Here is a 25,275-nt window from a genome sequence, read left to right as displayed (position 1 = left end):
GTACATCATGAGAGGGGCACGGTGGAGGGGCTCTATTCACCAGACACTGGATGTCCCCAGGCCCCCTTTAAGGGCACGCCCCCATGACCTACCTTCCCACCCACCTCCTCTATGGTGCTGGGGACTGGTACCAAGCCTCCCCAGGCCCACCTCCTGCAGGTCCCTCCGTAGCAGCACAGGCTGGTGGCCAGGCTTCCACTCAGGGACTGCAGGGGGCCTGCAGATGCAGACCTTGGCAAGCAGGCCCACACGTGTCCTGGACTCCAGTTTGGCTCTTGGCAGCCTCTCATCAGAGCCCACGGCCACCGTAGGGTTCTTCTGTGATCCCGGGCCTCTGGTGCTGTGGCTGCCCAGAGTAGGGACAGACTGCCATCCTTGTGGGGCTGGCCACTTGTTAGAGAGCAGAGGGCTTGTCCAGACCGCACATCTCACCGCAGAGGCCCAGAGCCTTCGCCCACAGCACAGGGCAGCCCTGCTTTGGTCACCCAGGGCCAGGTAGACAACCAGGGACTGTCCCGTGCTCCAGAGGCCACTGGAGCCACTCGGCCCAGCCAGCTCTGGCCCACTGGCCCTGTCCTACCTGCTTCCCCTACAGGGATTCCAAGGAGGCCCTGGGAGACTCTCTGGCTCGTGGCAGCTTGCCCCCTTCTCCTGGGAAACGAGTGTGGAGAACCTCTTCCAGTGCTGTCCTGCTGCCATCCCAAAACATAAGGAAAAGGGAAGGGGGCAGCCGCAGCTGCAGAGGAACTGAGGAGCACAGTCGAAAGGGTAGTACAAGGACACTGTCCTGGAGTCTGTGGCCAAGGCACCAAGGTCAAGTGCAGGAGCAAAACAAGCCCCAAGTGAGCCAAAAGAATAGTGGCAAGTAGGGTGGGGCTCTGAAAAAACAGGAGCCAGTCAGGTCCACTTAAAACCATCGCCCTCTGGTGGAGCAGGACAAACCCAGTGAGCGGGCAGCTCCTGGCTCTGACCTGGGCGTGCCCTACCACCAGCCCCAGCAAGAGCCTGCATGTCCCCCCCGCACACACCCCCCATAGAAGCTGCTGGCCAACGATAAGGGTGGTGGGATTGAAGACTGTGAAGCTTCTGGGGCTAGGACAGGGCCTAATGTGTACTTCCAGTCAGGAGCCTCAGGGTCAGCTCCCTCTCTGAGCCGGTACCCCACATCTCTCACCCTATGGTCAGGCTGTCCTGGGACCACCTCCAAAGCCCCTGGTGGCTGTCCTGTCCCAGTCACTCACAGCACTGTCAGCCGACAGGTGGCAAGCCATGCCACTACCTTACTGCCCGTGATCTGGTGCAAGTTGGTGTAGTAGCACCTAGCAGGCCCCTGAGGGAAGTCCATCAGGAACAGCAGAGTGGGCCAGGACTCAATCACAGGCACTTGGGAAACATTCACCAAGGTTGGTCACGCCTGAGAGCTGGGGAGGACCCAGGGTCAGTCCTGGCTGTGGTAGTCCCTGGAGCCTGGCCCCATTGGGTTCCCATTCTTCACCCACAGGAGAAGCAGGCGGCAACTGTAGTCAAAGTTTATTTAGGGTGGAAACACTGTCATCACAATAAATAAAACAGGAATAAAATCCCAACCTAATACAAAAGCAATCCTGGGTTCTCCTGGGGTCACTGCTATCCTGTTGCGGGCCAGGAGGCCTGGGGAGGTACACAGGGGTTGCCTGCACAGCCACCAGCAGGAGGCCACTAGGCCAGGGAAGCATGTGTGAGGGTAAAGCCAGGGAATATCACCTGGAGCGCCACTCACCAGCTCAACAGGCATCCTGTATATAGAGCGTGTACAACCTGTCACCAGGCGGGTCCCCTCACTTCCTGCCCAGGCCATCCCCTCCCTGAAGGCTCTGTCTGCTGTCCCCTCATCCCTATCCAGAGCCCTCCAATTCATGGCACCAAGCCTTGAGGGGCTGGAGGGCTCCCCATGGCCTTGCCCAGCATCTTTACTGAGCTGGGGTTCAGGGAGCTTCTGGGGCTAGGACAGGGCCTACTGTGCACTTCCAGCCAGGCTCACCAAGCTCTTGGAACTCGAGGCCAGAGACGCTGGTACAGAGGGTTCAGGGGGCCTGTGGAGGGCCCACAGGGAGGAGAGCCCACCTGCACCCTGATGCAGTCCCCAGAACCAGGGCCTGGAGCACTCAGAAGGCACTATATGTTCTTCCTACCACTCAGGACACACTCCCCTCCTCCAGGGTCCCCACATGGCCGAGAAACCCAGACTCTATGACTAGGGCCCTGGGGAGGTGCGGGGCCTTCCTTGAGAGCATCAGTCACTGGGGAACCAGGGTGTCCCCTGGCCTGCCTTTCAGCTGACAGATGGTCATAGGGGTGGGGCTGCTGGAGAGAGGCGAGAACAGGGGCCTGAGTGTCCCAGAGAAGGTCGTCTCTGGGAAGATGAACAGCAGGGACCCATCAGTCACGCTGTAGAATGAGAGGTGTCCAGCCTCATAGTCCAGAAAGATCCCCACGCGCCGAGGAGGGTCCCGGAGCGGAGAGAAGGCCGGCTCCGTGGAGGTGAAGTAGCTCCCCAGGAAGACGAGGATCCAGAAGCCATTGCCAGCGGACAGCTCCCCCTTCTCTTTGCGGTTGACATTCTCTCTACACACACCCAGGGCCCAGCTGGTGCGATCCCCCACCTCCACCTCCCAGTAGTGGCGGCCCGAGGTGAAGCGTTCCTGACCTAGCACACAGGGGCCAGGGTCAAAGCGCTCAGGGCTGTCGGGCAGGGCCTGCCGCAGGTCACCTCGCTGCACGCTCCTCCTGTCCTCAGATAGGACCAGCTCAGGGTTGGCGGTGTCCGGGTCCAGGGTCACGTCCCCTGAAGAGAGAAGCTGGAGGTCACCAGGCATGGTGGTCTCCAAGGCAGCAACCCCTGCTCGGGCCCTGGTGGCAAAACCCACCCATCAACCTGTGTGCTGTCCACCCAAGGTTCATCCACCCTCACAGCCTGCTAAAGGGATCAGCTTTCCTCAGGAGGCTACTGACCTCCCTGGAAAAACCTCACCTAGTCAATTCTCGTCATGATTCAGAATGTTCTAGAAACTGCTCCCCATTTCTACATCAGATGATGTAGGAAATCCTGAGTGCTTTCTACATCCCTTCTTTTAATCCCAAATCCGAGTCTGAGAGCTATGGCCCAGCTTCCTCACTGGGCTCTGCTGGACCAGGCCACACCCAGAGTGACATAAAGACCCCTCTCTGGGACGAGAGGGCAGCTATCCCCACCAGGTAGTGCGCCAGGTAGTCTTTGAGTGTCCACCTCCAGGCCAGGCAGGGCCCAGCACAGAGGTGCTCCTGTCGTGGCCCAGGTGGGTCCTAGACAGCCCCGTGGAGTCTAGGGCCCAGAAGACCGAATGTCCAGGCATGTCTACCGACTGCCCTTTAGGCAGGGGAGGAGCTGAGCTCATTACCAATGACCAATGACCGACCAAAACCAGCCAGGAGTGAGCTCTGGGAAGGGCCCTGAGCAGGGGGGGCAAGTTCCAGGCTGGAACCTTCCTAGGTGTCAGGAGGATGGTGCTCGGAGAGGGCACGGAGCACCTGCACCCTTCCCCAAACCTCGGGCTACCCATGTCTTCCATCCCCGTGTTCCCTTGAGTTTTGTGATCTATTGAGGCAAATTATCTCATGTGAGGCAGGGGTCACGGGAATTCTGATCTACAGCAGGCAGGTCAGAACTATGGATGCCACCTGCATGCCAAGGGGCTGAGCCTTTAACCTGTGGGGTCTGCAGAACTCCAGGGAGATGGTCAGAGCTGAGCTGAGTCACTGGGACACCTTGCTGGTGTCCAGAACACTGCAGACAGCTGGGTGTGCCAACTGCTGGTCTCACTGGTCACCTACCCACCTCGAAACCTCCGCAGAGTCTCTACCAGCCCCGGGACCCTGCACACGGTCCTCAGCTCCATGGGCACCACCTCCGGGGGCTGCAGCTTCACATCCTGAACCCTGTGGGAAGCAGCCCATTTTACCACCATGGCCAGCAGGTAGGCCCCACCCCACCCCCTGCCACCTGCCCTGGGTGAGGCAAGGGCTCATACCTGCGCAGGGCATCCTTGATGTCCTGTAAAAAGGAGAAAAAACACATGCTCAGTACTAACACCTGCCACCTGGTCCGGGGCAGCAGAAACAGCACTGGGCTCAGAAAACCACCCTGAGCATGTGCCATGAGATGCTGGGCAGAGGCCTGGACACTTGAGCAGAGAACATGAAGGAGAGTGTGTCCCCCATCCCCCCACGTGCCAGGGGCTGGCAGGGCCTGTGTCCAGGCTTCTAGAAATGGGTGGCACTATGTACGGGTGTCTCGCCACCAGGAACCCACCCTGTGGTGCCTCAAGTCTCCGGCTCTGCCCCACCACCCCCCAGGGCCCTAGCTCTACTTTCCTCCTGGACGCTCCTCTTGCCTGTGTCTCAGGCTGACAGGTGATAGCAGCATACTCAACATCAAGGCAGACCCCTGCCCTCTGCCCCCCAAATGCAACGCTGAAGTCCTGACCCCTGGGACCTCCAAGTACAACTGTATCTGGAGAAGCGGGATGCTCATCAGCTTCCCATCACAGCGACAGGAAACAACCTAGAGGGGCTGGGGCTCAGCAGTAAGCGCTCGCCTTGCATGTGTGAGGCACTGGGCTCCATCCTCAGTACCACATAAAAATAAATAAACAAATGCATTTGTTCATCTACAACTAAAAAAGCAAAACAAAACAAACCAACACATGCAACCTAGAGATTCATTTGGACTCAGTCTCAGAGGTTTGGGTCACACTGGGTGGCTCCGTTACTTCAGGCCTGGGGTGAGAGAGGACACCAAGATGGAAGGGTGTGGTGGAGGAAAGGTGTCAGTTGACGGCAGCTGGGAAGCAGGCAGACAGACAGGTGGGGGTGGGGGAGTGCTGGGGACCAGTGACACCCTTCCAGGTACAACCTCGGGGACCTGCACCCTCCAACCAGGCTCCCTCCTGCGCTCACCAGCACCTCCCTGTAATGCCAGCAGTGACAAACCATCACCTGATCACTCCACAGTGAGGTCGGAGCCCTCGGGATCCCACCACTTCCCAGGAGCCCCCACACGCTGCAGTGAGGACCAGCCTTCAACAGACTTTTAAGAGGAAGTGAAATTGGAACAGTTATTAGTGTGGGCCCCTACCCAATGGGGGTCATGTGCCCGCAAGAAGAGATCAGGACACAAGACACACAAGAGTGCTGACCATGGAGGGCACGGGAAGATGGTGCCAGGAGGCGTGTGCGGCCATCGTCTGGCTATGGTGTGTGTTCCTGAGGGCCGGGTTGGGGACCTCGTATGTGCAGCTGGCAGGGTGGACCCGGAAGGCGGGCCTGACCCTTGGTGAAGCCTCCCCACCCTGCTTCCTGCTTTCCTGCGGCCTCTCCCCTGGATGTGCTAGTGTTGTCACGTCTGCCGTTATGTGACACTCCAAGGGGCCCCACAGAGCCATGCTGGGTGATTTGGACTTTCAGCCTCCAAAATCATGAGTTAAACAATCAACTCTCTTCATGAAGTACCCGCCTCAAGTGTTTCATAGCCACAGAAATTGAGTCAACACGTCCAACCTGCTGACACCATGGACTTCCAGTCTCCAGGGTTATGAGAACACAAACCTGTCACTTACTTAAGGCATAGTCTGGACTTTATGTGGAAGCCCCAGGTGAGTCACACACCCAGTTATTGGAAGCCAGCTCGCCCAGGTCCCAGGCTCCCTGTAGGTGGGGCAGACAGAGGCAGTCTCTCTCACACAAGGAGGTAACTGTTAAGGGCAACAGGTCACACAGACCTGGACGGGAAAGGGAGACTCCTAGAGGGTCATGAGGCCCCAGGCAGACCAACTGGCACAGGCTGGAAGATAGACATGCAAGGGCCTGGGCATGTGCAGGCTGGTGAGCACACAGCAGCAGGGCACAGCTGTCCTGGTGGTCATGTGGCCTGGGCAGGGCTACAAAAGGGGGGGGTCTGTACCCCTAAGGGTGTGACAGACATGTCCATTTAGGAAACTCACTGCACCACAAAATAGGCCACTAAGGAGTCCTGGAGGGCAGCGGGACCCAGGGGTGGGTTCAAGTCACCAAGGTCCTCCCCCTTCACCGAAGGGCATCTGTCCCTGGGGCAATAGGTGACCTTCCCCAGGTGCTGCCAACCTCCTGACTGAGGGGAACAGGTAGGCAGCAGGTAAGCGGGAAGGAGGAGCAAGAGAGGGGACAGGTGGAGAAGGAGGCCATAGGTGGGCTGCCTGGTGAAAGCCTGGCCCTCCCCACAATCCGTGTGCACCCCCCTTTCTGATCACCCCTTCCTCCTATAGCCTTCTTGACATTCTGATGTTCAGGATCTCAGGAGGGTAAGTGTGGTTCACAGTATCATGCTGAATATTTCGAAGTAGCTGGCAGAGAGGTTTTCCATGGGCTCACTACAAAGAAAAGACAACTGGACCTAGTGATGGACAGACAAGTTACCCCAACTTAAAAAAATACACGACACAAAGTATCAAGATACAACACTGCACCCCATGAATGTGTGCTTGTTACCTGCTGGCTAAAAACCAAGAGTTTTATGAACCTAAAGAAATTTAAGGAACAAACCTGTCAGTCCTCCACAAGGGTTCCTCAGCCTTCTGGACAGCGGACCCCTGCTTTACCGACCAGCATCTTCTCCTGAGCCAGTCCTGTTGCACAGGCTCCAACCCTCTGGCAGCTCAGGGTACGCACAGGGTCAGGTTCAGTGTCCCCTGGACACCTCTCCCTGTCCCTGAAAGAGCCACCTGGAGTGGGAGGCTCCTTGCCAGCAGGCTGCCCCATGGAAGGCAAGAGCCCTGCCTGCTGGCCACCCATGGCCTCTCCTACAGAAAAGTCCACCGAGTCCCGACTCCAGCCCGCATGGGCCACTCAGCAGTCACCACTACTTGACAGCCAGGGAGGCTCAGGCATGGAGCCTGTGGAAAGACCAGCAGGTCCCAAAGCAATGGTCAAGCCTTTTAGGGTCAACTGACCTGCCACCAAGACAGTGGGGAAGGGCATGCCAAGTGTTCTGGTTTGGGAAGATGGCAAGAGAAGGCCAGGTTCAGAGCAGAACCAGCTCTCCCAAAACACATGGGAGCACCTGCCATGGTTCAAACATCCCCATTGGAATTGAACTTGACCACTCTATTAGGTGTCAGGAGGTGGGGCCTTCCAGAGGGCATTGGATCATGAGTGTCTGCAGATTCCCCACCAGCAAGAAGGTTGTTTCCAGACGCACCCACCAACCTTGGACCTCTCAGCCTCCAGACTATAAGCCAAAGTAAACCTCTTCACACCTCTTTTTCATAAATTACCATCTCAGGTACTCTGCTACAACAGACTAAGCCAGCAGGCCAGGGTGGAGATACTCAAGTGCCCAGTGGTGGGGACAGAGGACAAGGGGCATGGACTTCCTGCTGAGAACACAGGAGCCCCTATGGGGAGTCCAGGCAAAGATGGGCGAGGGTGATCCAGGGCAGCCAGAAGTAGAGGAGCAGGAGTGTTCTCCAGGGCCACACATGTCATGAGGCAGGCCAAGCAAAGCCCACTTTGCTGTGTCCACAGAGCAGCTGCCCTGGGGAGCCTGAGAAAACTGAAGATAAATGGCAGGTTCTTGCGAGTGCACTTGACCCTCCCCATGCACCGGTTCTGCGTCTGTGGATTCAACCAATAGTGAGTTGAAAACTTTTGCAAAAAACAAATCATGTCCATACTTGAAGGCACACCAGCGTTTTCCCTGCGTTTACACTACGTTTCCATACAGCAGGTGCTGTATGTCACTAGAGACTACTTAAACACACGGGGGACCATGCAGCTGATATACAATATTACACGGCAGGGAACTGCAGCCAGGTGGATTTCAGTGTCTCCCAGATACAAGAGAAGACTGTACCTAAGAGATCTGGGTGCAGGGAGGAAAAACCAATCTTTCTTCTACACTGGATGTGGGTTGGGAGAACGGCTGGGCACCTCGCTTGGCCCTGCAACATTTCACAGCGGGGGACAGCCGGCCCAAGCCCTCACAGACCAACCTGAGTCCTGGGTCACCTCTGCCCCACACTGCCTGCACTCTCGCGCTCCACCCCTCGCGGAATCCAGTCTCCAGCCATGTGCACGCCAGCCTGGGGCTTGCTCACCTGAAGAAGTCCCAGAGCCGGCAGCTGGCAGCGGCCCTCCAGCTCTGTGATGAGCGTGGCCAGCTGAGCACTCTGCTGGCCCAGCCTTGCAGCGCCCTCACGCAGCCGGGGCAGCACCTCCAGCTCCTCCTCCTCCAGCTTCTGCAGCAGCTGCTGCTCCTCCTCGGCCAGCAGGCGGCGCAGGCGCTCAAATTCACCCAGCACGTTCTGGCGTTGGCTCTCCACCATTTTCTGCAGGGTGGGGGGCGGGGGATGGACAGCAGGACAGCTCAGCTGACTAAGCCAGACTACTGCTGGCACCAGGGTCCCAAACCTGCCATCTGGACCCACCCTCACCCCAAATCCACCTTCAAGGCCCAACACCATTATCCTTGACCCCTAAACACACCACCTGGGGTCTCTCCATGTCCAGCTCCTCACTGACTTCCAGATCTATTCCTGGGCCTCCTCTCATGCTTCATTCCTCCCACCCGCAATCTACCATCCCAAATGTGCCAGGACCCCAGCAGGGATGCTGGGGGGCAAGACACCCCGCTACAACCAAGGCATTCTACTTGACTCTTAGAGTCAGTCCTCCCTCACCCACCTTGGCTTGGTCCCAGTGAGGCCAGGCCACAGCAATGACCACCAGATCCTCCACCCCCACCTGCTGACCCAACTCCGAGGAGCCCACAGCCTGGCACCTGCCTGCCACAAGGCACAGGTCTCCTCTGCTTGGGCCTGGGACAGTAGGGCATCTTCCATTTGCTTCCGCAGGTGCTCCAGGGACTTCTCCAGCTTCCCCTGGGGAGACAGACCAGGCAGAGCCATGGACCCCAGCCCAGCACTGGGACACACCAGGCAGGGCCCATGCCTGCACATGGGAATCTGCCCTTTCACACCTGACCTCGTCCCAAGTTCCTCCTGGGAGCACAGACTGTACCCTGCCCAGAGAACAGTGTGATTCCATGGGCAGCATCCTCCTCTGGCCACCCTGGCTGAGACCCTCTTTTCCCCTATCAATCAATGGTGAAGGCCAAGTTGTTTTTCCTCACATGGGACTGGACGTCTGGTTCTCAAACCTGTTGCCCTACCCCAGGCCCTGCTCACTTTTGCAGAGTGCTCTGCGTGTTCAGGTTCCTTGAACAGGACAGTGTCCCTACCAAGCTGGCTCTGGAAGCACACAGCTCACTCTCCAAGCCTCCCTCCCCTTCTCTTCTTTACAACCTGTTGGTTCATAAAGACCTGTGCTAAGTCAGATGCTGTGGTCTGCATGTGTACATCTCCCAAATTCAGAGATTGGAATCCTCACCCCAGATGATGGTGTCGGGAGGTGGGGTCTCTGAGAAGTGATGAGGTCACGAGATGGGAGCCTCACGATGGGATCAGTGCCCTTATAAAGGGACCCCAGTAACCCTCTACCCCTTCTCCATGTGAGTATACAGGGCAACCAGAAGCAGAAGCAGCCCTCACCAGATAGAAATGTGCCACACTGTGACCTTGGGCTTCTGGCCTGCAGAACTGGGAGCTGTACATGTGGGTGACACATGAGCTGCCCTGGCCAGGGTTGTTCAGGCAGCCTGCAACAGCTAGGACCCTTGACTTCCAGTGCTTTTCCTCCAAGCCCTTAGCATCATCAAAAGGATCTGGGACCAGTATAATTATATTGCTCTGCCCTTGATCCCAACTTCTCATTTCCACTTTTTCTTAGTTCTGTGCACCACTGAACAGCGAGTTCTATAAATAAGTGACTTGGTGGCTTATCTTAATTAGCATAAACTAGATACAGCAGTCAACCAATAAGGAATCTCCACACTTAATAGCTCGCTGGCGTTACTTCACAAACCACTCCCTCTGGCATTTTGCCAGGTGCCATCCAGACTTGTTTACAGACCTTAACATTAACCACTCCCTCTGGCAAAATGCCAGGTGCCATCCTGACTTGTTTACAGACTCTAACAAACATATATTCTATAAATGGTTTAATGTAATGTATAGGCAAATTTAACATTGATAATTGAAAATACAAGCTAAAATAAGCTTTAAAATTTATATCATTGTACATGGATTTAAGAGAAATTTGGTTTACTTATAAAGGTAAGGTAAGGATTAATATTTCATTCTACTTAGGATTCTGCTTGCATTAAAGAATGAACATGTACCTTGGGAAATATAAATATTCAAAATAATATATGTGAAGATATTACATCTCTTCTAACACAGAGGAGAGTACATTCTGAGTCATGTGATCATATATTTTGTACATATGGGGATGTGTATATATATATGTATATTAATATCTTACATTAAAAATTGAAATAAAATTCAAACATAAACTTTAAATTCATAATTGGGGTACATGAATTCATGTAAAATTCTCCTTAGATATAAAGGTAAGCTCAATATTTAATTTTCTTTGGAATTGGCTTAGGGTTAAAGAACAATAATTGGGAAATCTCAATATTTTAAGCATATATATATGTGGAAATAGGCATTAAAGTGTGTATAAACATACATGTTTTAAGACAGAAAAAAGTATAATTTGAGTCAGATGATTAAATATTATTTACATATGGGGACACAAGCATATAACCCATAAATGGTACATTGTAATGTTTATGTAAATCAAGAGACTCATAAAAATTCATACTGATTTACATATTTTTAAATAAAACATGGTTTAGGTATTGAGGTAAGGTAGGGCTTAATATTTAAATTTGTTTTGGGTTAGGGTTAAGGTTAAGAAATGATAATGTGTATCAGGAATTATCAATATTCATAAAAATGTATGTGTTGTGATAACATATGATAACATATATAAGCATGCAGGTTGTGACACAGGAAAGAGTCAAATGTTAGTCAAGTGATTAAAAGTTCTGTAAATATGGCAATGCAAGAATATATCTCATAAAATATGGGTATTAATATAAATGCAAATTTAATATTGATGCATATTATGATTACATATGTGAAATACACATAAAATTTCATATTGGTATACAAGATTTTAAATAAAATTTGGTTTAAGTACTGAGGCAAGGTAAGTTTTTATGTAAAATGTTTGTTTAAGTTAGGGTTAAAGAATTAACATATATATGAGGATATATGAATATTCATTAGAAAGTACATGTGAAATTCTGTATGAAAACAGATACATACATGTTCTGACAAAGGGAATAATAAAATATGAGTCATGTGTTTACATATTTTATAAATATGGGAAATGAAATGATATATATTATAAAGGATTTATTGTTATAAAATATGTATATTAGATATTGAAAATTGAGTTAGAAGTAAAAATACCCTTTAATATTGATATAGGTGTACATGGATTTATATAAAAATTGGTTAATATGTAGAGGTAAGACTAGGTTTAGTATGAAATTTTGGTTTTGAGTTAATGTTAGGATTAAAAAAATTAGCATGTATATGTGGAAATAAAAATAGTCCTAAGAATGTACATGAAAATATGTACAAAACATATATAAATATACATGTTGTGACACAGAGAAGTGTAAAATATCAGTCATATAACTACACTTCCTGTATATAGGTTGATTGGAGGATATATACTATAAATGATATATATTAATATATATGCAGATTTAAATTTGATAATTAATAATGGAAGTCAAAATACAATTTAAAATTTATATTGGTGTATTTTGATTCAAGTCAAATTTGACTTAGATATAGAGATAATGTAAAGGCAATATAAATTTTGGTTTGAGTTAGGATTAGGGTACAGAATAGACACATATGCTGGAAAATATCTGTATTCACATGACTGACATGTAAAAATATGTAAAAAAACATAAAAGATACATGTCCTGACACAAGGGAGAGTGTTTTGTAAATAATGTGATGAGACATTTTGTAAATATGGAGTTAGAAATAGATACCCTATAAATGATATAGTGATATGTATGTAAATTTATTATTGAAAATTGAAAATAGAAGTCAAAGTACACTCTAAAATTCTTATTGGTGTATAAAGGTTGAAGTAAAATTTTCCTTTCTTATAGAAGTAATATAAGGATCAATATAAAATTTTGGATTGTGCTAAGGTTTTAGTGAAAGAATGAATATTTGAATTGGGAAATATCAATATTCATAAGAATATACTATGAAATTATGTTTCATAACATATATAAACACACATGTTGTGACACAGGCATGAGTAAAATGTAAGTCATGTGATTACAAATTTGGTAAACATGGGGATGAAGAATATATCCTATAAACAATATATACCAGTATATATGCAAATTTAATATTGATAATTGAACATATAAGTTAAAATACACATAAAATTTTATCATAGTTTACATGCTTTTAATAAAATTTGGTTTAGTAATTGAGATAAGTTAAGTGTTTACATAAAATTTTGGTTTGAGTTAGGGTTATAATTAGCAAGTGTTTGTGGAAATATGAATATTTCTAACAATACACCTATGAAATTATGTACAAAACATACATGTAGTAATACAAGGAAGAATTAAAAAATGAGCCATGTAATTACACATTTTGTAATGATGGGAATGCAAGGATACATATCCCATAAAGGATGTAGCGTAATACAAATGCAAATTTAACATTGATAATTGAAAATAGAAGTCAGAATACACTTTAAAATTCATATTCTTTCCAGTCACAGTGGTGAACATCTGTAATTCCAGCCACTCTGAAGACTGAAATGGGAGGATTATGAGTTTCAAGACAGCCCCAGCAGCAGCAAGGTGCTAAACAATCCTGTCTCTAAATAAAATACAAAATAGGTCTGGAGATGTGGCTCTGTCCTCAAATGCAAGTGAGTTCAATTCTGGTTTAAAAAAAAATCATATTTTGGTATATGGATTTAAGTAAAACTTGGTTTAGATATAGAGGTAAGATAAGGGTTAATATAATCCTTGTTTGTGTTAGGATTAGGGGTAAAGACTGAATATGTATATCAGGAAATATAAGTATTCATAAGATTGTAAAAGTGAAAATATGAATGAAAACATAGACACGTGTTCTGACACAATGAAGAGTAAAATGTTGAGTCATGTGATTACATGTTAGAAGTCAAATAAGTATCAATTCAAATTAACTTAATCAGATTCCCTATTTTGTTTTTCAAATTCATTCCAATCTATACAGCAGAAATATTAAATGTTTATAAAACATACTTAATTTGAAATGCTTTCAATACAGAACAATTCAATCACAAAACAATGCATTATGGTCTCATCAGTACATTTATAAAACACTATAATGAAAAACTAACAGTTGCAAATAAGTAGATGATATACACTATAGAAATGTTCATCCAACTAATGACTTTAGACACAAAGAACACACAATGTCAATTAGTGTTATTCTTTCAATTTTACTACATGAGACAATAAACCAGATGTTCAAGTTCTAGTAGTTGTAATAAAACTTTCTAAAATAGATATAAAAGTACTTAAGTTTGGGCTGCAGTTGTATCTCAGTGGTAGAGCACTTGCCTAGCATGAGTGAGGCACTGGGTTCTATCCTCAGCACCATCTACAACTAAAAAATATATAAATTAAAATATTTTTAAAAGTATTCAAGTTTTTAGAAAATTTTGACTTTCCAGTTGGCAACAGGACCACAATGTGCCAATAGAGCAAATCAGGAGTAAGGCATGTAGGCCCCCATCCTGTTTCAAATCTGGTGTTACTGTAGAATACTGTAGAATACTGGGATTCTTACAAGAATCTCACATAAAGCCCAAGAACATATTCAATACAAAACTACCCTATGTACTTTGGGTTTTTTTGTTTTGTATTTTTAAGCAGCAATCAGACTTTTAACCTAATAAGAGAATCATTTTAGAAGTCATAATAGCTGGGATAGGTGCGGTGGGGCACAAGTGTAACTCAAAAACTTAAGAGGAAGAGGTATGAGGATGGTAAGCTTGAGGTCAGGCTGGGCAACTTACCAAGAACCTGTCTCAAAATTAAAAATTAAAAGGACTGTGGCTGGGGTTAGGTGGTAAAGAACCTTTGAGTTCAACCCCCAGCTTAACAACAACAACAACAAAATCCCACAGTGGTATTCATCTTTCTTTTCGACTGAAAGGGTAAAGTACAAGGGGTCACCACAACTTGTTACAGACTAAAATCCAACTAGTAATTCCAACACCACCTGCTGTTCTAGCAGGGAAGGCTACCAGGAGGTCTAGTGGTGTTATCCATTTCCTCAGCACAACAGTCACAGGGGCAGAATAATACTTCCAAATGAGTGACATCATCAAGGTAGCTTGCAATGTACAGAAAGCAACACTTAAAAATCATTTTATCTTGGCTAGTTGAGCAGTCCGTGCTTTCACATAAGTCTTGAGCTGGTCCACCATCTTGTTGATCTTCCATTCCAGCCTGGCATATCTGGCAAACTCATCCATCTTATTGACCATGGAGAACTCTTGCTTCATATCCTGGATCTCTGCCCTCATCTGCGGCTCTGGCTCTGCATCATTCTGCAGCACTCTGGACATGAAGGAGGACAAGGTCAGAAGGAGGATCAGAAGGACATTGCATCCAAACAGGAAGCAGAGGACCAGCAGCCACGTCCAGCTGTGGGACTTGGTCAAGTTCTTCCATTCTTCCCAGATACTCCCTGCAGCCCAGGCACCTCTATCAGAAGCTCCAAGGGGGCCTCATCAGTAGGCGCACCTGCAACTGCGCAGTGAGTCCCAGTAGCCCTGCTTCCTTGAATGAGGTTTGTAAAATTTATTCCTACACACATTACATTTTTGATGCTTTCTTTAATTGTTATAGCCCAACTTAGATTATGGATCAGCCCAATAAGTACCCTATAAAATGGAGGATATTAATAGATAAGACAAGATTAGATAATAGGATAAATAATGTTAAGTTATCCTGACTGTACTTAAAAGAATTTAGCCTTTGGCTGGAGTTGTGGCTAAGTGGTACAGCACTTACCTAGCATTTGTAAGACACTGGGTTCAATTCTCAGCACCCCATATAAATAAAGTCCATTGACAACTTAAAAACAAAACAAAACAAAACAAAACCTTGCCTAAGTGACTCCATTTGGAAGTTCCAAAATGTAACCCTAGTTATATAACTTATTTCTTGTAAAAGTTGTTTATTTTTGTACTGCATGTGTTTGGAACAAGGATGTGGTTATATGCATTGGGTGGCTGATTGTTAACTTTAGCTTCTGTGTCCTCCTTGCTTGCTTGCATCTACATTTTCGAGGATGTTGTTTTTCCCCTTATAAACCCCATAGAACTTGCACCCCATACTGTTCCTGGCAGAAACAGTTTGGGTCCATCAGGGAGCAGTCGCAAACTAGCTAAATAAAGACTCTCCAACTTGGAAAAACTTCAGTTGAGAGTGTTTTCCGAGCTATAGACCCACAACAAAATGGTATCTTTTTTTTAAATCTCTATTTATGAACATTCACTTCTACCATATATACAATTGATTTTTATTTGTATGTTGATCTTGAATCCTGCAATTTTACTATTCCAGATATTTTTAAAAGATTCAGTGATTTTTACTATAAATGTTCATGTTTTCTGCAAATAAAGTTAATTTATTTTTTAATTTTTCATTAGTATGATTTTTAGTGTTTTTACCCCCTTAACTGAGTACATCGACAGACTCTTTAGTAGCAAACGGAAAGAAATGATATGTACAAAACCGTTTGTTTCTGGGGATTTGGTTAAGTATTCAGTCTATTGTCATTAAGTATTGTGTTTCTGATAAGTTTTTAATAGGTTCCCTGTGTCAGATTGAGGCACTTACTTTCTATTCCTAGTTTGCTAAAATTTTAAACAGAAGTTGATATTGGGTTATTAGGAAATACTTTTCTACACTTATTGATTTTATGAATATATATGTGTATATGAATATGCATATTACATATATATGTCATTTTATATCATTGATATGGAATTGCATGGATCAATTTTGGAATGTTAAATCAACTTTGCATCTCTATGAAAAACTTTGGTATGATATATTAACCTATTTCGTATATTGTTGAATTTTCTTTGCAAGTTTTGCTTAGAATTTTTGCATCCAAGATCATTATGTGGGGGGTTGGGGTGGGAGTGTTGGGGGGAATCATTAGGGAATTAGTGATCTTAGTTTGTAATAATATTCTCTTGCAATGCTCATTCCTGTTTTTTTTTTCATGAAAATATACTGGACCCATTAAGTGAGTTGAAAAGCACTTCATCTTTCTTTATAGTTTTGTGTAAAATTTTATTACTTCTTCCTTTTGTAATTGGAATTCAATATTGTTGCCACTTGAGATTGGATTGGTATTGGTACAAAGGTTTTTAACTAAAATTTCTTATTTATTTTATAGATACAGGACAATTGACCAAATCTATTTCTTCTTGAGTAAGTTTTGGTTTATTTTGAACTTTGTAAGAATTTATTCATTTTATAATAGTTGTCAAATTTATTGGCATAAAGTAATTCATAATATTTTCTGATTCTTTTTTTGAGGGGAATGTGGTTGAGTGCTTGTTTGTAGATATTCTGTCCATGGAAATAGACATGGAAGCATTTCCCCTGGTGAGCAAATTCCCAGGGGTGTTAACTGGTGCCCTGATTCCCACAATTGGCATACCCAGCCTCCTCCCTGTGAGGTAATTAGACAACTAAGCAGTCACTATCTGGTCTCCTTAACAATGTCCTTGGAGAGAAATTACTCTGTGTTTGTATTAAGGGGATCTTATCTCAGCTAGCACTTGGGTTAAAGAAATACTAATTAGAATATAGTCATAGTAACAGGAAGTATATATTCTTTGAGTTATAAACCCCCAGGCAGGGAAGAGTGGTCATTTCACTTCTGTACTTCTTCATCATCACTTCATTTTGCTCCTCTCCACTCCTCCTGTTTGCTTGTACTTGTGTGTCTGTGTCTGTTCTTTGTGTACCTCCTTACAGGTATTCCTCCACAGGTGTTCCTTTACACTTGGTATTGAACCCAGAAGTGCTTAACCAGTGAACCCACATCCCTATCTCTTTTCATTTTTTTTTTTTATTTTGAAATAAGGTCTCACTAAGTTGCTTAGGGTTTTATTAAGTTGTTGAGGCTGGCCTCAAATTTGCAATTCTTCTGTCTCAATCTCCTGAGCCATGGGGATTACAAGAATGTGCCAACAGGACAAGCTGACTTTTCATTTAATATCCATAGAATATTTAGTGATATAATGTCTCACATTCCTAATATTGGTAATTTTTGTCTATTATTAAATTTACTTGTCATTCTTCTAAAGATTTATCAAGGTTATTTTATTTGTTCTAGAGACAGCTTTTGTTTTTATAGATTTTAGAAGTGTTTTACTTAATTGATTTCTGTGCTGATAGTTCTTTTTTCTCTGACTTCATTAATTTCTTGTTTGTTTTTATTTTCTGCTGTTAAGGTGGAAATTTTATCAATACAAACTAATTGGACAGATAATGCATGCAGTAACATGTATCCACACCATACCTACCTCTCTATTACATCACATACTTTCCCCTGTGATTTTCATCTTGCATTAGTGGGACACATTTGCTGCAATTAATGACCCCAAATTGGCACTACGTTATTAGCTGTATTCCATAACTTATATTGTTTCACTCTGAGTTACACAGTTTTGCGGCTTCTGATAGAATGCATAATGATAGAATGCATTCACCACCCTAAAATCCCCTACGATTCACCTATTTATCCTTCCCCTCTTTCCTCCTAAATTCCTGGTAACTATTGAGTTTTCTAACTCTCTGTATAAATTTACCTTTTCCAAAATGTTGTATAGTTTAAACTTTCTAGTATATAGCATTTTTAGACTACCATCTTTCATTTACTAGTATACATTTATAATACCTCCATGTCTTTTTATGGATTCATACCTCATTTATTTTTATTGCTGAGTAATATTCTGTTGTATGCATGAAGTACTATGTGTTCATCTATTAACCAGGACAAAGACATCTGGGTTGCTTCCCATTTTGTGATTATCAACAAATCTTCCATAAATATTCATGTTCAGGCTTTTGTTGAACATAAAATTTTGATTCATTAAGACAAATACTTAGGCATGAAATTGCTGGATTGTAAAGTAAAACTATGTCTTTGCAAGAAACTTCAGAGTGGTCTTCCAAAGTGAATGTACCACTTTTCATTCTGACCAACACCCATGAAAGTTCCTTTTACTTCATATTCTCACTTGTATTTGATATTGTCATTTTTCAAAAAAAATAGCCATTTCAATTGTGGCATAGTAGTGTCATGTTGAAAATCCCTAATGACACATGGTATTATGTAGTTTTCAATAAGCTTTTGTTCCATGTGTAGATTTCCTTTGGTAAAATGGGTTTTCAGGTTTTTTAAAATCTATTTACTAATTGTGTTTTTTCCTTATTATTGTATTTTTGGAGTTACTTTTATACTTTGGATGCAGGTTTTAAGAAGATATTTGTTGTGTAAATATATTTTCCAAGACTATGATTTGTTTCTTTATTCTTTCAACATTTTTTCCAGAGTATTAGTTATTGATTGATTGACTGATTGGTTCATGCATTTTTTGTGATGGTATCTCACTATATTGCCCAGGCTTGTCTTAAACTACTGGACTCATATATTCCTACCACCTCAGCCTTCCAGGTTCTTAGAGGTTTTCATTTTATCAAACTTATAATTTACTAGTATTTTTTTCATGGATTATATTTTGCTATTGAATTTTAATATCCACTGTCAACATCAAGGTCACCTAGACACTTTGTGATGTTATTTTATAAATGTCTTATATTAAAATTTGGGTTTTGAAGTTTAACTCATAGAAGTAGAGAGTGAAATGATTGTTACAAGACACTGGCATCAAAACAGACATGTCCTCAGTGGAATACCATAGAAGACACAGAGATAAATCCCTACATGTACAGTCATCTGATCCTTGACAAGATATCAGAAACATACATTGGAGAAAAGACAGCCTTTTAACAAGTGGTTTTGAGAAAACTGGATAACATATGCAGAAAAATTTAATGAGAACCTTATTATATATTTCAAAATAACTAAAAGTAAGTTTAACATGTTTTACCAGAAAAATATCAGATCATTGAATGACTAGATAGATATGTTAATAAGTTTGACCTCTTAATAATTCCATATTGTATACATATATAAAAAATCATGTTACCCCATAAATATTTATGAGTTCCCAATTTAAAATAATGTTAATAATGTTAATAAAAATTACATCTAAGATGCAGGTTGAATAAATATTTATTGAAAGGAGTAAGGATTGTTTTAGTGTTATGGTTTGGATCTAGTGTTATGGTTTTGGATCTCAAAGGGCTCATGTGCTGAAAGCATGGTCCCCAGTGCATCAAGTTGCACAGATGGGGATTTTAGGAAATTATTGGATCCTAAGTTCTCTAACCTCATCAAAGGATTAATTTATTGATAGCTGAATAGACTTCTGGGAGGCAGGACCTAGTTGGAGCTAGTAGGTCACTTATGAACTAACCTGGAGATTATCTTCTCCATTGCCTGTTTCTTTGCCTCTCTTTCTCTGCTCCCTGGCTGCCCTGAACTGAAAAGCTTTTTTTTTCCACTAAATGCTTCCACCATAATATTCTGCATCACCTCAGGCCCAAGAAATGGAACCATCCAGCCAAGGACTTCAACCTCTGAAACTGTGAGCCAAAATTAATCTTTCCTCTTCCAATTTGTGTCAGGTACTTTAGTATCAGCAATGAAAAACTGAATAGCACAGATCATATCTAGATTAATTTTTTCTTTTTCTTTTTCTTTTTCACTGCTGCTGCTTTTTCATCTCTCCTTTTCCTCTTCCTCCATTTTCAACATATAAATATACAAAGATTTTACTTGGTGTGGAGAAATTATCTTTCCTGTATTGAATTGCCTTTGCTTTTTTGTAAAAGAACAGTTAACTGTGTTTATGTGCTTTCATTTCTGGATTCTCTGTTTTGTTCCATGGATCAATTTGCAAGTCATATAAGTTTTTTCTTCTTCTCCAATATTGTTGACTATATGCGTCTTAAGCCTTTCTATAAGAACTTTAGAATAAGTTTGTTAACTTCCACAAAATAAATTTTTTGGTGTCTTCACTGAATTGTATTGAATGTATAGATCATTTTGAAGAGAAATGACCTCTTGACAACATTGGTTTTTCTCATCTATGAGCATGAAACATCTTTTCATTTGTTTAAATCTTCTTTGATTTTTTTCAATTGAATTTTTAAATTTTCCTCATATAGACTCTGACCATATTTTACCAGATTATATCAAAGTATTCATTTTCTTGATACTAATGCAAATAGTATTGTGTTTTTAATTTCAAATTCCCATTGTTCATTGAAGGTATATAGGAAAGTAGTTGACTTTGTATAGTAACTGTACATCATGGAACATTGTATAACCATTGCTTTTTTTTTTTAAAGAGAGAGTGAGAGAAGAGAGAGAGAGAATTTTTAATATTTATATTTTAGTTCTCGGTGAACACAACATCTTTGTTGGTATGTGGTGCCGAGGATTGAACCTGGGCCGTACGCATGCCAGGCGAGCTCGCTACCGCTTGAGCCACATTCCCAGCCCACCATTTCTTAATTATAGAAGTTTTTCTGGTTAAATCTTTGAGATTTTCTACATAAAAAATCAAGTAATCTGTGAATAAAAGCATTTAATTTCTTTATCCCAAATTTGTATACATTTTATTTTTTTTATTTTTGTTGTTTTACTGCATTAGCTAAGAATCCAGGAACAGTAAAATGAGGTATTCATGCCATCCTCCTGATCTTTGGAGCAATCATTCAGTTGTTCACATTATGTATTACATTGCTTGCTGTTGGGTTTCTTTTTTTTTTTTTTTTTGATAGATTTTTAAATCGAATTGAGGAATTTCCATCGTATTCCTAGTTTCCTGAAAGTTTAGTCATGAATGAGCATTGAAGTCTGTCAGATGCATTTTCTGGACCTTTTTATATGATCAAATGATTTTTCTTCTTTAGTCTGATTGATGAGTTAATTACTTTAACTGTATTTTGAATATTAAGCTAGTCTTGCACACCTGGAGTAAATATCACTTTTTTTGGTGTAGAATAGTTATTATTTTTTTGTTATTTTGTTAAAAAAATTGTTATTTTTTGGTGTAGAATTGTTATTATGTATTGCTAGAATCTGTTTGCCAATACTTTTTTTGAGGATTTAAAAAAAAATCTTATGTTCCTGAAAGATATTGGTCAGCATGTATTTTTTTCTAATTTTGCCTTTATGTTGTTTTGGTATTTAGCCCCATGGAATAATTTGGGAAATGTTCTATGTTCTTCCATTTTCTGGAAGAGATTATAAGTCATTGTCATCATTCCTTCCTTAAATTTTTGGTATAATTTAACAGTGAAATTATCTGCACCTGGTGTTTTTTTCATTGGAGGCTGTTGATTATTCACCCTTTTTTTTTAGATATGAACCAAACCTACTTAACATTATCTATTTCTGCTTTTGTGAATGCTGTAGACTGAGTTAGTATCCCTTTAAAATATATTAGTTGAAACATTGTCTCCTATGTGATGATATTAGGAGGTAGGGACTTTGAAAGGCAGTTAATTTCTGAGGGTGGAACCTCATGAGTGGGATTAGTGCATTGATAAGAGAAGCCACAGGGATCCTCACCCCTTCTGCCATGTGAGAACACATTCATCCATATTGCAGGAAGTGGATCTCATCAGACACTGAAACTGCTGATGGCTTGCATTGATTTTGAACCCACTCATCCTCCAGTAAGATGAGAAATAAGTTTCTGTTCAATTCAAAATAACATCAATCCACCCGGTTTGTGTTTTTCTGTCACATAGCTTCATGAATATATGAAGACACTGTGTTTTGGTATTTTGTGTCTTTCAAGGAATCAGTGCATTTTAAAATTCATAAGCATACATAATTTTCATAATATTTTTGATAACTTTTAAATGTCCATGACATCAGTGGTGATGAACTTCTTTTATTTCTGACATTAGTAGTTTTAAAATATTTTATGTCTGTTTCCTCTCCTCTTATCTTTCCTTCTCCTCTACCTTTTTTTTTCTTCTCTCTTTGCTGTTTTCCCTTCTCTTTCAGTTACCTTGGCTTGGGTTTTATCAATTTTATTGGTCTTTTCAAATAATGAACTTTTAATTTTGTTGACCTTTTGATATTGCTTTCCCTTTAAAATTTTCATTGATTCTTGTTCTAATTTTTGTTTCTTTTTTTCTGCTTTCTTTAGGCTCTTTCTCTATTTTCTTAAGGTGGATGCTTAAATTATTAGTGTTATATTTTTCCAGTGCTAAACTCTTACTTCTAAGTACTGTTTTCTCTACATCCCTCAAATTTTGACCAAAAGTTTTAATTTTCAAAATGCTTTCTAATTTCTCTTGAGACTTTGGCTTATGTGTTATTTTGAAGTCTATGGTTTGATCTTCAATATTTTGGGAATTTTGGTGTATTATTCTGATATAGTTTTCTACTTTACTCTGTTGTTGTCCAAGGCTGTGTTTTGTGTGATCATTATTCTTTTAATTTGTTCAGTTGTGTTTTATATCCTAGTATTCGATCCATCTTGGTTGGAGTTCTATGTGAGCTTGAGAAGAATGTCAATTGTGCTATTGTTGGATGAAGTATTCTATATATGTCAGTTATTTCCAGTTAATGAGCAAGCATCACTCATCATACTTGGCCTCTTTAGACTGAAATATATGGAAATGTTATTCTCTTGAGAGTGGGAAACATAGGATAAACTAGCCAGAAAAGTGGGTGTGTACCTCTCCCTCCCTAACATTGCTAGCAGCCAGCCAGGTTTAAGATTTACTGCCCCCGCCTGCACTTCCCTGTACTGCCACTAGAGCAGCCTGGACGTGGGGCTCTGCAGGTGTGTGGGGCAAGGAGTGCAAAATGGCAGATGAGTGCATGTGTCTGCAAGTTCCACCTTCGCCCCACATCAGAGAGGAGAGAAAAGGCGGGGAGGATGTGTGCCAAGAGACCTCTGCATCGAGTGAGATATTGGATGTGGGATGGAGGAACCTCAGATAATGTGGACGTGAACCCTGTTCCTGGAACGTTGCTCAGGATGCTCACTCTTTTGAAATTGCAGACCTGCAGCCCAGTAGTGGTGGGGGGTACTTGGAAGTACAGCAGATATTTTAAACTTATATTGAAAACTTAGAAATTGTGTTGTTATTGTTAATAAATATTGACAAATGTAATCAGTGGTCTGTTTCTGAAAATGCAGCTTTAAAAGTATCTCCAAATCCCACCACTAAAATTGTTTTTCCTCTTGTTGCATCTAAAGTATAAGAAGCATGTTTTGACTTTTGTGAATCTAAATGTAGGCTGCTGTTTTGTATATTCTTTGAGTAAGTGCAAGTTCTAGTGAAACCTCAGATTAGCGCTAGAATATTGACAGGTGAGATGAGGTGAGTGCACATAATAGGAACTTGTAACTTATGCCATTTCATTACAAATGTGTTTCATAGGAACTATGTAAGAAAAAGTAATAGAGGTTGAACTGGCTCTGTCCTGCATAGTGTAGATCCTTGCAGTTGCTACTCTGCAGAGTAGAGTGGATCAGAGAACTCTGGCACTGCACTGGCAGGCACAACATCAGGTACAAGAATAAATCTGGGTTTTTCTGGCATTTTCTGGGAGACTACCAGCTCCTCTCCCTAGAGGGCTTTTGCTTAGTTGAAAAATGGTTTGTCATTCAGGTTGTTTTAAATGTTCAAATGCTTATATTTTGTGATTTGTTCTGTTTCTGATTTTTGTGGGTTCAGGGTAGTCATGTTGATTGCTCTGCTCTGCATTAACCCTATGATATGCTAGCCAAATGCTTTCAGCAGACCTCAAGGCATTTTAATCTGACAATTAAAAAAAAAGGTTTAAAAATCTGGATCACAGGCCTTTTCTTTTCTTGAGGAATTTTTAAAACATTCGTCATGTCTTTCACTCTCTCCATTCCTCATTAAGTTTTTTTAATTAGTTGTGGCTGGGCATGGTGGTGCACTCCTGTAATCCTAGGGGCTCAGGAGGCTGAGTCAGGAGGATCATGAATTCAAAGCCAGCCTTAGCAACAGTGAAGCACTTAGCAACTCAGGGAGACACTGTCTCTAAATAAAATACAAAATAGGGCTGGGGATATGGCTCAATGGTTGAGTGTCCCTAAATTCAATCCCTAGTACCATCCCCCCCTCAAAAAAAAAAAAGAAAGAAAGAAAGCACATTGTGGGCAGGAGGACAAATTAATGTGATTTTCAAGAAAGTCACTTTGCTGCCATGTATTCAGATTAAGTTTTGTCATCATGGGAAAGGTTAGCCTGAAGGGAAAGGCATTGCAAAGTTACTCTTCCATCATTCATCCCTCTGTGCCAAATGGCTTAATGATTTCATTTCACTCATTTAAGACCATAGTGTATGTGAGTCCCTGAAACAAATGAACATGCAAATACTGACCTGCATTTCAGACACAATTTTAACTTAGCTTTGTGTAACCACCTCCACAAATTAATTAAAATGGAACATTTACATAAAACCTAATCATTAAGTCCTGCAAGAAAACATTGTTATTTTGCTAAGAGATTTAAAAATAACTAGACTAATTAATTTGCTTGTAGAAATGAATTACCAGATAATTCCACACACAGTCACTGAAGTACAATTAAAAAGTAAGTCACTGGATGTCACTATTACCTGGAGGAAATGTGGCTTCAGAAAACTTTGCCATGAGAGGAGCAGACGGCTTTGCTGCCTTTCCTGTTTCCTTAGTTTTAATTGCATAATATTGATGTTGTTAACAGTTTTATTCTTTGTTTTCCATTGGTATTGCATTCCCTGGAAACCAAGGGGATGCCCCCTCTGACACTGAGCATTCTTGCTAAAGAGTCACATGTGCAGGTGCTCTGTGGGGAGGGGCAGTACACTTGCCTGCAGTGAATGTGTTTCTATGCTCAGCTTTCTGTGGCTCTCTGGATGACTCTGCAAATTTCAGTGCTAGCTTTTTCATGTATCACCTCTTTTTTAATTTGTTGTATTTAGTACTCAAATTAATGTTAAAAAAATAAATTGACATTGCCATGAACATTTTAGATAATAAGGTCAATCTCCATAGGGAAGAGAT

General features: G+C 42.7%; 3 protein-coding genes and 1 pseudogene across 4 annotated transcripts in view; 1 reads left to right on the top strand and 3 right to left on the bottom strand.

Moving 5' to 3' along the window:
- LOC308645983 (obscurin-like) overlaps window positions 1-25,275 on the top strand; it is a 438,916-nt gene that overhangs the window by 17,369 nt on the left and 396,272 nt on the right. The window lies entirely within an intron of this gene.
- The window catches only part of LOC308646517 (obscurin-like), a gene marked incomplete at its 3' end in the record, with an annotated part of 232,569 nt that overhangs the window by 17,212 nt on the left and 190,082 nt on the right, over window positions 1-25,275 (bottom strand). The window lies entirely within an intron of this gene.
- LOC308652168 (E3 ubiquitin-protein ligase TRIM11-like) lies at window positions 1,516-9,662 on the bottom strand (the record flags this gene model as incomplete). Its single annotated transcript, XM_081299908.1, has 6 exons — window positions 1,516-2,824; window positions 3,854-3,954; window positions 4,047-4,069; window positions 8,148-8,378; window positions 8,835-8,930; window positions 9,600-9,662. The coding sequence occupies 6 exons, from the start codon at window positions 9,660-9,662 to the stop codon at window positions 2,277-2,279; spliced, it is 1,062 nt and encodes a 353-aa protein (XP_081156034.1). The 3' UTR covers window positions 1,516-2,276.
- LOC308652159 (guided entry of tail-anchored proteins factor 1-like) lies at window positions 14,236-14,634 on the bottom strand (annotated as a pseudogene). The gene has a single exon. The product of its transcript is annotated as a guided entry of tail-anchored proteins factor 1-like (transcript).

Source organism: Spermophilus citellus (assembly GCF_964194105.1).
Source record: "Spermophilus citellus genome assembly, chromosome: 1".
Lineage (NCBI taxonomy): Eukaryota > Metazoa > Chordata > Mammalia > Rodentia > Sciuridae > Spermophilus > Spermophilus citellus.
This window is presented reverse-complemented; position numbering and strand designations above follow the sequence as displayed.